Source organism: Lepus europaeus, chromosome 11 (assembly GCF_033115175.1).
Source record: "Lepus europaeus isolate LE1 chromosome 11, mLepTim1.pri, whole genome shotgun sequence".
In the NCBI taxonomy this organism is placed as follows: domain Eukaryota; kingdom Metazoa; phylum Chordata; class Mammalia; order Lagomorpha; family Leporidae; genus Lepus; species Lepus europaeus.
In genome coordinates this window covers 89149676-89162049 of record NC_084837.1, presented here as the reverse complement: position 1 = coordinate 89162049, position 12374 = coordinate 89149676, and the positions used below count along the sequence as shown (strand labels likewise).

The window sequence follows — 12374 nt, the reverse complement described above, 5'->3', positions numbered from 1 at the left end:
TACCCAAGAGCAAAACGAGCCAAGAAATACACTTAACAATAAAAGCTCCATAAGCAAACATAGGAAACCTAAAAACGAACAGCAGAACCCTCAGCTTCTCTTTTTCTTTTCTCAGGTTCTGGCAGTGGCGTAATTAGATTGTCGTCTCAAGTGAAAACCCAGAAAAGCAAGTGTTGGGTCCGAAAGGGGGAGGAGGGATTTCCTTGAACAGCAAGTGAAGAGCCTTTGTATGCTTTCAGGTTAAGAGCTGGTAGCTGGAAGCCAATTCCTCCTTCTTGGATGGGGGAGAGCGAGTTGGAGAAGGAACGCCTCCTCCAGCAGGCCCCTGGCCTGGCGGGAGCGGTTGCAGCTCCTGGTAGAAGACAGGCGGCACTTGCTCCGACGGTACGGCCTGTGGTTACATTTCCGCCTGCCTTCAAGAACAGCTGCTGGTGTCGGGGAGGTGAGAACCCAGGCAAAAGCGCCAGCGCATCATCAGGGAGGGACAGACACACGGAGCCATCACAGAGGGGCATGTATCGAGCTGGCCGGTCCTCTGTGGGAGCCCATCAGCAACACTCCGAGACTCCTGGAGGAAGCTATGGATGGGAGGTTTGACAGAGGATCTGGTCGCCTTGGAGTCGACCGCATACTTTTGATGTTCTTTATCTTTACAGAGAGTCACGTGGAGATAGGACCCTCGGTGAAAATGGAACAAGCTTGGGAGAAGTTCTGAAGAGAGAGGCCTCCTGTGTCTCTGGCTGCCTGTGCCTTCCCTTGAGCTGGGTCAAAGGCGCTGACAGCCATTGGAAGATGCGCTCCAGGCCTTTTCCGAGTAGAGCCTTGGGTTGGGGCTGTTTCACAACAAAGGGATTGCACCTCCCTGCCATCCTGGAGGATATTCCAGCAAAGCCCAACTCTCAAAGGAGACACACCCTTGGACATCAAATAGACCACCAAGGCCCCGGGCAGCTGTGGGCCCGGAGTCAGCGAAAGCATAACTGTGGTACATCTGTCACGGAGAATGCCACACTCGGGAGCACTTCCGACTTAGAGCAAGAAAAGACATTCCTCTCCAGAGAAAGGCTTCCCAAATTAAAGCAGTGTATCAGCAGTGCGAGGCCCGTGGAGCAGGTGACGACGAAACGGCCTCCCCACCTGCCAGCAGCAACAGCCCTGATCAAAGGTCACTGGGTGCTTCGTCTCGGGGCCCCCTCTGTCACTCTTCCCGTAGGATTTATCCCCACCAACGTGCCTACAAGTCTTTGTGGGTTCCCCCCACCTCCTCTTCTCCTCCTCCTCCTCTCACTTTCCCTGGGTTCCTCCCTTTCCTGCTAAGATGCGCTGCACTCCCACCGTAATATTACCAACTCAACAGCAAAACTGCTGCTTCTGCGGGGGTGGACATTGCCAACACGCATGCGCTGGCCCAGCCCCTCCTCGGGACCACAGCCACACCTTCAGCTTTGTGACGTGCCTGCACCCACTGACCGGCCCCCACAGAGCCCAAACCTGTGGCTGTGGCCTAATTATTAGCATGCTGCTCTTAACTAACTGAGTCAACTAGCTGGGAAATGCTCTTCTTCATTTGCAAAGTGTAATCACTAATTAGGTAACTTTGAGAGTTTCTGGAGCAGCTATTTAGGGAAAATTCTAAAGCCAAGACAAGAAAAAAAAAAGTCAAGAAGGCAAAGGAGGGGGTTGTGGTGTAGAGATTAAGCTGCAACTTGGAGCACCTGCATCCCATATCAGGAGTCCTGCTTCCAATCCAGCTTCTGGCTAATGCGCCTGGGAAAGCAGTGGATGATGGCTCAAGGACTTGGGTTCCTGTCATTCATGTGGGAGACCCAGATGGAGTTCCTGGCTCCTGGCTTCAGCCTGGCCTAGTTCCAGCCATTGTAGGCATTTGAGGAGTGAGCCAGTACGTGGAAGATCTCTCTCTCTCTCTCTCTCTCTGTGTGTGTCTCCCCCTCTCTCATTCTTCTTTTTAGATAAATAAAGAAATCTTTTATAAAACAGGAAGGCAGGATAATGACTATAACTCACAGAGATGAAGCAAAAAAAAAAAAAAGTCTTGATTACTCCCCAAAGAGCAGGGGTGCCATTTGTCTGACCCTGTTCTTTTTTTTGTTGAGGGCACGTGATCTGTTGGATTTTGTACAGAACAAACATCAGGACCTCGGCTGGCTAGAACTGCTCAAAAGCTAAACACCACATGGACAAAGAAGCTGACCTAATCAGGGCTCAGCATAATTATAGCCTTGACTTTTTGAATATGAGGAATCTTGAAGGTCGTTGGCCTTGCTTTTTGCTTGATCTGCTTATTTTGGGCCCAGGGAAATGAGCCTTGGCCCTGAAGTCCAACTATCCTGGGTTCAAATCCAATCCTGATCCCTATCTGTTATATGCTCCCGGGCAAGGGGTGACCCTCTTGGAACCTAGATCTTCCAACCTGTAGAAGTGTGAGACCCCTCCAGAACAGCTGTGGTAATGACAATGCACCCTTTCGGAGTGCCTCAGTCCCAATTGGCATGGTTATTACTACAGCTGGGGAAACTGAGGCTCCCGCAGGTTCAATGACTTGCCCAAGGTCACAAAGCCAGCTAGTGGAAGTCCTTAACTTCTAGGACGCTGTTTTTGCTACAAGACAAAGTCCTCTTTGTAAACATTCCAAGTCCACACAGAAAGGCCTAAGTTGTGCTGGACTGAAATTTGTCTTAGGTGCCCTTCCATCTCCCTTACTCTTCTACACCCTACCCTATCCTGTCCCCTGCCCCCAGACCACCAGGGCCCACAGCAGCCCCTCACTGAGCCGTGCTCTCCTCGCTCAGATTCCTCTGCCATTGGCCTCGACCTGCTCCTCCCTACTCGACAGGCCGGAGAGTAATTTGTTCGACTAACCCCCATGAATGTGCTCACGAGCAGAACACGTGTGCCGGAGGAGTGGTGAACCTGAAGCAAGCAAACCTGGGGTCTAGTTGGTCGTCACCTTCTGAGTGGCCTTGGCGAGTTGCTTCTGTGGGGCTTCACTGCCATAAGGAATCACCCAGGGCATTTCTAATTTTCATGCCCTGTGCCTCTCTGAGTTAGTGTGCCTTCCCTCTAGGGGTATTAGCTCTTTATTTTTATTTTGAAAGGCAGCGAGTCAGATCAGCTGAGCTTCCATCTGCTGGTTCGCTCCCCAAAAGCCCTCAGCAGCCAGGGCTGGGCCAGGCTGCAGCCAGGAGCTGGAAACTCAACCCAGGTTTCCCATGTGGGCAGCTGTGACCCACACACTTGAGCCGTCACTGCTGCCTTCCAGGGTGTGCATCAGCAGGAAGCTGGAGCTGGGACCCAAACCCAGCACTGCAGAGTGGCAGGTGGGCATCTTAACTGCTGGGCTCAACGCCTGGCTGGGCTCTGTCTGTTTTTTTTTTTTTTTTAATTAATTTATTTGAAAGAGTTACACAGAGAGAAGAGAGGCAGAGAGAGAAAGAAAGGTCTTCCAGCCAATGGTTCACTCCCCAGTTGGCCGCAACGGTCTGAGCTGTGCCCATCCGAAGCCAGGATGCCAGGAGCTTCTTCCAGGTCTCCCATGTGGGTGCAGGGGACCAAGCACTTGGGCCATCTTCTGCTGCTTTCCCAGGCCATAGCAGACAGCTGGATCAGAAGTGGAGCTGCCGGGTCTCGAACCAGCGCCCATATGGGACACTGGCGCTTCAGGCCAAGGCGTTAACCCACTGTGCCACAGCTGGCCCCTGGGCTCTGACTTTTTAACAGACCCCTGGAGTTAGTAAAGGCATCAAACCAAGGCCTTTATCTTCTTTTTTTTTTTTTTTTTTTTTTTGACAGGCAGAGTGGACAGTGAGAGAGAGACAGAGAGAAAGGTTTTCCTTTTGCCGTTGGTTCACCCTCCAATGGCCGCCGCGGTAGGCACTGCGGCCGGCGCACCGCGCTGATCCGATGGCAGGAGCCAGGTGCTTCTCCTGGTCTCCCATGGGGTGCAGGGCCCAAGGACTCGGGCCACCCTCCACTGCACTCCCTGGCCACAGCAGAGAGCTGGCCTGGAAGAGGGGCAACCGGGACAGGATCGGTGCCCCAACCGGGACTAGAACCCGGTGTGCCGGCGCCGCAAGGCGGAGGATTAGCCTAGTGAGCCGCGGCGCCGGCCCAAGGCCTTTATCTTCAATGGCAGTGCTTTGAGTACCATGAAAAGGATCTCTGCCCGGGGTGATTTTGCTACTGTTTTATAAAGAAATTTCTTCTGAGCAGCTTTCAAACCAAAATGGATACACAGCTGCTCACATCACCTATGTGTAGGGGGAGAGGGGTGGTTTATGGGGCAAGAACTCCTAAGAGAGATGATAGTCCCACAATCTGTAAGTCACCAAAATGAGTCTCGGTTTGCAAGACCCAGAAACTACCAAAGCCTCACGTGTCAATTAAAAGGGAGAGCCAGTCCTTCATCTTTAAAAAGGCAATAGAAGGCAAAAATAGAGCATGCTCAGGGCCAGTGCTGCGGCATAGTGGGTAAAACTGAGACGTGCAGCTCTGGCGTCCCACATGCATGCCAGTTCTAGACCTGGCAGCTCCACTTCTGATCCAGCTCCCTGCTAATGCACCTGGGGAAGCAGCAGACGATGGCCCAAGTGCTAGGGCCCTGCACCTACGTGGGAGACCAGGATGAAACTCCTGGCTCTTGGCTTCGGTCTGTCCTAGCTCTGGCCATTATGGCCACTTGGGGACCAAACCAGCAGATGGAATCTCTCTCTCTGTAATACCATCTTTGAAATAAATAAATAAATCTTTAAGAAAAATCATTGTGCAGAGACACATAAAGGAAGTGAATGGATGGTAAAGGCCACTCAGACCAGCAGCAATTTTCTAGAAATCATTTCTGCCGTTGCTTTGAGAGATACCCTCATTCAGGGGAGTCCTCCTGAACTCTGAAATATGTCCTTGGAGATGCATCGCCCCCTCCAACACTCCCTCGTGGAACCCTAACACCCACTGGGTCAAATTCTGGTTGAGGACCAAACAGAAGGGAATCGTGAAGATTTTTTTCAGCAGATGGAGTTGCTTTCAGTCACATGTGGAATCCCCTCTCCTAGAAACGCCTCTCACTCCCCCGCTGCCTTGATTTAATTTCATCCTCTCTGCTGCCTTTCTAACAGCCCTGAGAGAATGTGACACACTTAAGGACCACTCGGGACAGTGACGATGGATTAGGCGAGCCCGACAGGATGGGGTTCAAACACAGCCTGGATTCCCAGGTCGCTGAGCAAAGACACGTCATCGTTGTCTCTCCCAGTCACCTGCTGGAGAGCACATGTCAGTAAGGACCCCACCACCACCAAGGCCAAGCTTCGTGCCTGGATCTTCCCGAGTGAAAAAAACAAAAACAAAAACAAAACAAATGGCATGGTGCAAGTCTGTTGATTACGAGTCACTAAAGAATACATTTTGCAGAGTTCGAACATCACACCTGGCTACAGTCGCTACACCTACATGTGTGTTCTGCCTTATTTTTCCCCTCTGACGTTCATTAAGCAGCTGTGAATCACAGACAGGGACTCAGTTTGCTTTGCTCACTGCTGGGGTCCCCAGAGACTAGAGCGTGGCTTGGCATGCAGTAAAAAATCAACAAGGGTGAGCTGGATGAATGACCGAATGAGTAGATGGGCTTGCCGCCAGGTGGGCTGGGTTTCCAACACAGAGCTGTGCTGAGGTCCTGGGAGCCTGAGTTTTGGAGCTCTGGGGAGGGGAAGTCGGGCTACGCAGATTCCAGAATGTCCCACACGCTTGAGCCAAGAGGTTCCCTCTCAAGGAGGGAACCCAAATACTCAAGTTCCACCCTTTTGTTTTCTTAGTTTTTAAAAATGTATTTGAAAGGCAGAGAACAAAAAGAGAAAAAGAGATCTCCCATCTGCTGGTTCACTCCCCAGTGCCTGCCAAAGGGAGCCAGGGACACAATCTGGGTCTTCATGTGGGTGGCAGGGACCCCGTACTTGAGCCGGCACCGCTGCCTCCCAGGGGGTGCGCTAGCGTGCAGCTGGACTCGGAGCAGAGCCAGGACGCAAACCCCGGGCACTCTGACCTGGGACGCGGGTGCCCAAGGCAGTGTCTTAGCTGCTGAGCCAAATTCTTGCCTCAAAACTTCAAACTTTTGGTAGTAGGTTCCTGAAAATAAAGATTCCTCGAATTCTTGGAATAATTATCACAAACTCGATTTGGTTCAGTTTCATTCTTTGGACCCTTAGGGAGAGCTTGACTGGCTCAAACGTGTTTGCCTTCTTGAGTGTGTTTATTTGGTTCACGGATCTAGGAGACCGAGAAGCAGATGTGACAGCAAAAGTCACCACCACTGATACTGAAAACAAAGAAGACACAGCAACTGAGGACTGCATGTGTGAAACTCGTTGCTGAACACACGCCAGAGTCTAGGAGGCAGGCAGTGTAACAAAGTGGAGAAAGAGTTCCATCAGAAATAATTAAGGCAGGGCCGGCGCCATGGCTCACTTGATTAATCCTCCGCCTGCGGTGCCAGCATCCCATATGGGCACCGGGTGCTAGTCCCGGTTGCTCCTCTTCCAGTCCAGCTCTCTGTTGTGGCCCGGGGGGGCAGAGGAGGATGGCCCAAGTGCTTGGGTGCCTGGACCCGCACTGGAGACCAGGAGGAAGCACCCGGCTCCTGGCTTCAGATCAGCATAACTCCGGCCGTAGTGGAGCTTCCAATGGAAGGAAGACCTGTCTTTCTGCCTATCTCTCTCACTGTCTATCTGTCAAAATAAAAAAATAAATAAAAGAAATAATTAAGGCTTATAAAAATTCCCAATGCCTTGGGGATCTGCCTGTCACACTGTCCCACTTTGCTTGGTGGCTCTGTCATTTACCAGCTGGATGACTAGACCTTTCTGTACCCAGTTCCCAGGGTACGATGGGAGGAAGAGTGGTCCCTATGTGCAGAGATGGTGTGAAAACGACGTGAGGTGATCCACCTCCGACATCAGAACAGAGCTTGGGACACCGTGCCAGCTGCCACAGTAGTGCTCGCAGGAGGAGTGATGCTTGCAAAGCTGGCCCCTGCGGAAGGGGCCATGACCAGGTGTGTGGGGAGCGCTCTGGCCCCACCCCTTCACCACCTGGGGGGACAGGGGCAATGAGGCAGGGACAGTGTGCAGGCCCCGGGGGCTGCCATGAGGGGTTGGTGAGTAACTGAAGGTCCTCAGAGCCATGCAGGCGGAGCAGGCTCGGCGGCCATGAGCAGCTATAAACAGTCCAGGTACTGCCTTGGCCTTCCCAAAGCACATTCCACTTTGGCGGTGCAGAGCCAAGCTCATCATTCCTCACAGTAGAAGTCGAGGGAAGCTGGGGGAAGGGTCTAATTGTGCTGATCAGCTTATCTGGGAGCCAGCTGTCTGGATTCTGGAGGACCACACGAAATCCTCGCTAGGCAGCCCTGTCCTATCGCCGATCTGAGACATGGCAGGAGTCTGAAAGGCGGCCCCTTTCCTGGAAAAGGGTGACTGACTTCCCTCCAGAATGCAGGCCTGCAGCCAGCACTGCGGCTCAGTGAGTTAAGCCTCCGCGTGTGACGCCAGCATCCCCTCTCAGAGTGCTGGTTTGGGTCCCATCTGTTCTGCTTCCAAACCAGCTCTCTACTGATGTGCCTGAGAAAGCAGCAAAAGATGACTCAAGTCCTGGGGTCCTTGGCCTGGCCTGGCCCAGCCCCTGCCACTGAGGCCATTTGGAGAGTGAACCAGTAGATGGAAGTCCCTCTCTCTCTCTCTCTCTCTCCTTGACTCTTCCCTGTCTCTTTTACACTCTGCCTTTCAAATAAATAAATCAATCTATTTTAAAATGAAGAAAAAGGCAGGCCTAGAAGATGCTTTTAGAAATTAATCAATATATTGGACCGGTACTGTGGTGCAGCGGGTTAAATCCCTGGCCTGGAGTGCCGGCATCCCATATGGGCGCTGGTTCTAGTCCCGGCTGCTCCACTTCCGATCCAGCTCTCTGCTGTGGCCTAGGAAAGCAGTAGAAGATGGCCCAAGTCTTGGGCTCCTGCACCTACCTGGGAGACCCTGAAGAAGCTCTTGGCTCCTGGCTTCCGATTGGCACAGCTCTCGCTGTTGCAGCCAACTGGGGAGTGAACCAGTGGATGGAAGACCTCTCTCTCTGTCTGCCTCTCCTTCTCTCTGTGTAACTCTTTCAAATAAATAATTAAATCTTAAAAAAAGAAATTAATCAATATATCAAAACATTAGATGGTATCCCACCAGCATGTACAATCTTCATGTATATTTTTCTTTTTTAAAAGATTTATTCATTTATCTGAAAGGCAGAACTAGAGAGAGAGAGAGAGAGAGAGAGATCACTCCTCAAATGGCTGCAATGGCTGAGCTGGGCCAATCTGAAGCCAGGAACCAAGAGCGAGGAGCCTCTTACAGGTCTCCCACGTTGGTGCAGGGGCCTAAGGACCTCCTCCACTGCCTTCCCAGGCACATTAGCAGGGAGCTGGATGGACTTAAACCGGTGTCCATGTGGGATGCCAGTGCTGCAGATGGTGCTTTACCCGCTATGCCACAGCGCCAGCCCCAGGGATCAGTTTTGTTTTTTTTTTTTTTAAATGGACCAGTGAGTTAAGGTAACAACTGCCATAGAGTTCCAAGATGCCGTCACACAAATGAATCCATCTGATCCTTGTGGCATCCCTGTGAGGAAGGAGGTGTCATCCCCTTCTATCAGACGAGGAAAGACAGGTCCAGAGAACCTGCTCAAAGTTACTCTGCTACAAGGAGGAGGACCTGGCACATCCCTGTTTCAAGTGCAGGGCTGTTATTAGCTTTGCATGGCGCAGGCGAACGTGCGAGGCTGGCACAGACTTGCCAGGTTCTGGGGACTATTTCATTGGGCCAACGTTTATGTTACCTTAGCTGTTGTGACCAGCTTAACTCTAAAGCCCATACCTTTACCTCCTACAACATTCACGCATTCTCCCTCTCTCTTTCTCACACATATGCACACACACACATGTATTTGTGCACCTAGGCAAGTGTGCACCATGCAAACACATGCTGAGGGGCACGGCTGAATGAATTTTTGCATTTTATTTCTTTTTTTAGGCGTAGTTTCAAATGATGGAGCTCTCTAATTGGAGACTGATGAGGCCCGGCCAGCGTTTAAGGATGCTAACTCATCTGCTTGGACAGAAGCCTGAGAAGGAAATTCTGTCCCCAGAGAGGGCGGAGAAAGGTTTTTGTCTCTAAATGAACCATGGCTTTTTTTTCCCCCCTGAAAACACAGATCTAATTTATTTTATAAAGGAAGCGCCAGAGAACTTTTGTGGCCGTCTCCAGCTGTCGAGCGGCCTCCCACACTAGTGCCCTGCAGCAAAAGGAAGGGACATCAGGTGACAGACCCCAAATTTCAACTAGTCACACAAATTACAGACCTTCCGAGTGTGCTGTCCTCTTGACCTCCTGCCCTTCCCCTGCAATGGAGAGCGAGGCACAGTTTAAATCAAAACGACTCTCATGGGCAATTTTACAAAACAAATAGATGCTTCGGAGCCCCCCCCTTCCCCTGCACCCTGCTCCCCCGCTGGGCCAGCCTGGCCCCCTCTTGCCAGGCAGGCGGGAGCTGATCATTAGAAAAATCCTTCCCACACTTTAGACAGCTCTGGCAGCTTGCCAAGCCGTTTGCTTTGAGGACAGAGTTGGACAAAGTAAATATTTACACAAACCATTCTAACCAGAGGCCGGCCGGGTCCCATCTCCAGGGCACACGTGGAGAAGCAGGGAGAAGAAGGAGCCTCTGCAGGCGGCACCCGCTGCCCTGCCCCCTGCCCACCCTCCTTCGGGGCTCCGCCAACTGTGCCTCTCGGCCTTTTAACCTCCGCACCCACAACTCTTTCCAGAAACTTCCTCAATGACGTTTCCTGCTCAAGAGGCAATTCAGAAATGTGGCGCCCATCTGGGGCCACGGGAGAAGAGTGTGGATGTGACCGCTTCCGGCAGTAGGGGAAGCTCCGAGTTACCAGAGGACATTAAAGCCAAAGCTGAGTCGTGTTCAGGGAATGCGCCATGATTTACAAGAACACACTTTTTTTTCTTTTTTCAGGTGAACCGCTTGCTGGGGAAAGTCTCGGCACGGTATCTGTCTCACCTGCCAATCTGTGCTCTACAAACTGTGACGTGAGTGCTCGAATGGGCTGAGAACCCAAACAGGTGCCCCTGCTGCAGGACACACAGGAGCCCACGGCCCTCTCACGGCCTGTTAAACAGCTGCACTGAAACCGTAATGGTGCAGGCCGAACACTCGCCTGGAGGCCTGTCTGTCTTGGGATTTGGCCATTTACACCGATTTTGTCTTTTTTTTAACACACATTTTTCATGAAATGCAAATATTTGCCATGGCAACTGGGGTGTCACATGACATACTGTTACCTAAACAGCCTGGAAATATCTTAAGGGGAAAGAGCCCATCAGTGCAAACCTCTGAGCAGATGAGGCTGTTAAAAAAATTAAGGCCCAGAAGGAGGGACACAGGAAGATCCACTCTGTGTCACTCTTTGCTTTCTCTTTCTTAGGAGAGCTGCTGAAAACCTGACCACACAGGGGAAGCCAGGCAAAGACACAGCCAGCTGTCTCCTTCCGGGGGGGGGGGGGGGGGGCAGAGTCTCAGTGATCCAAGTCTGTGGCCCACAAGCGCAAGAACACGAGCTCCCCCAGTCCAGCCCCTTGGAGCCGAGGGAACCCTCCCGAGGCTGAGTGCCGCTGTGCTGCGAGAGAAGGCAGATCCCTTCCCCTTCTTCAGGGAAGTATTTTGCCCAAGCCGATGCTGGAGGGGAAGTGGGAGCCAGCAGGACTCCCCAGTAAGATGCCCGGCACAACACAGGTGCAGATGACAAGCAGCAGCTGTTGTGTCCCAGACTCCGGACATCTGACCAGCTCGTGCCATAGACTGACCTGGCCATTTAGTGAGTCTCACAATAATCCAGCATGATGGGATTTCTCAGGATCCCCCCTCCCCCCGCTGATAATGTCATTTGTTTCCATGAGAAGGGGACAACTCTGTAACACGCAGGTGCTCCCAGAAGTCCCGGTGTTGTAAGAACAACCTCCTTTCTGTACAGGTGTCAATACCTTCGCTCTTGGCTTCTTGTGATGGACTTTCACTTCCACGGGAGCCTTCGGTGGCTTCTTAAGTATGGCGAAGGGAGCTGTGGATGGAGGGGTGCACTGTTAACTCTTCCAGAAATACAGCTGGGTCCTTGGACGGATGCTTTGGGGTTCGCGCCTTGACAGTCAAATGGCACCGCTGCCCGCTGCCTGCTCACTGTCACCCTTGTCTGCATCCATTACCCAAAGCTTCAGTGTTTGTTGACTTCCGAAGAGAAGCCAGAAAGCGTGGGAAGGCCGCAGGTCCCAGCGCTCCCACCTTATGCAAACTGCCTAGGTGAAAAGGCAGCTTCCACAAGCAGGCAGACTGGAGAGTTACCATTGTCTTAGGAGACGCTTTTCTCTAAATAGCCAGATCCCCAAGTTCACGTAAAAGGCAATTAGTATAGGTGCACGTGATGAACTGCAACAACCATGCTTTGGTAACTGCTGGGGCGCTGGTTTCAGGGGACTCCCCCCACACACCAAAATCTACAGATGCTCAAATCCTGCTGCCTGTTCAACTACAGAAATAAATTTTTTTCCACATATTTTTGATCTGTGGTTGGTTGAATCCGAGGATGGGGAGTGCAAAGACACAGAGGGCTGGGGGTAGCCTATTGTGTGGTCATCAGAAAGGTGACTCTCAAAAGTGAAGTGACGGCCAGAGCCACGGCTCAGTTGGCTAATCCTCCACCTGCGGCGCTGGCACCCCGGGTTCTAGTCCTGGTTGGGGCACCAGGTACTAGTCCCAGTTGCTCCTCTTCCAGTCCAGCTGTGGCCCGGGAGGGCAGAGGAGAATGGCCCAAGTCCTTGGGCCCTGCACCCGCATGGGATACTGGGAGGAAGCACCCGGCTCCTGGCTTTGGATTGGCACAGCGCCGGCCGTAGCAGCCATTAGGGGAGTGAACCAACAGAAGGAAGACCTTTCTTTCTGTCTCTTTCTAACTGTCTATAACTCTCTCTCTGTCTAACTCTGCCTGGCAAAAAATGAAAGAGAGAAAGAAAGAAAGAAAGAAAGAAAGAAAGAAAGAAAGAAAGAAAGAAAGAAAGAAAGAAAGAAAGAAAAAGTGACTTGGGCAAGTGCATGGAAACTGACCAAAGCTATAAGCAACAACTTCTAGAGAATGTCTCTGGGCCACACACGCAGTGGACAGTAGTTTCTCAGTCACAGAATTGACAGATATCAATCAAGTACAACCCACTCTTGGTGAGCATCGACACATAACCTAGAACCTCACCTTGAGGACTCAG

At 51.8% G+C, this 12374-nt stretch overlaps 1 protein-coding gene across 1 annotated transcript in view; it reads right to left on the bottom strand.

The window, feature by feature from the left end:
* The window catches only part of IQCH (IQ motif containing H), a 218024-nt gene that overhangs the window by 107824 nt on the left and 97826 nt on the right, over positions 1-12374 (bottom strand). Inside the window, exons 8-9 of the mRNA XM_062204812.1 lie at positions 11106-11182; positions 9413-9451 (exon numbers count right to left, since the gene is read on the bottom strand). Coding sequence (XP_062060796.1) covers positions 9413-9451; positions 11106-11182 — 116 coding nt within the window. The remainder of the gene's footprint in view (positions 1-9412; positions 9452-11105; positions 11183-12374) is intronic.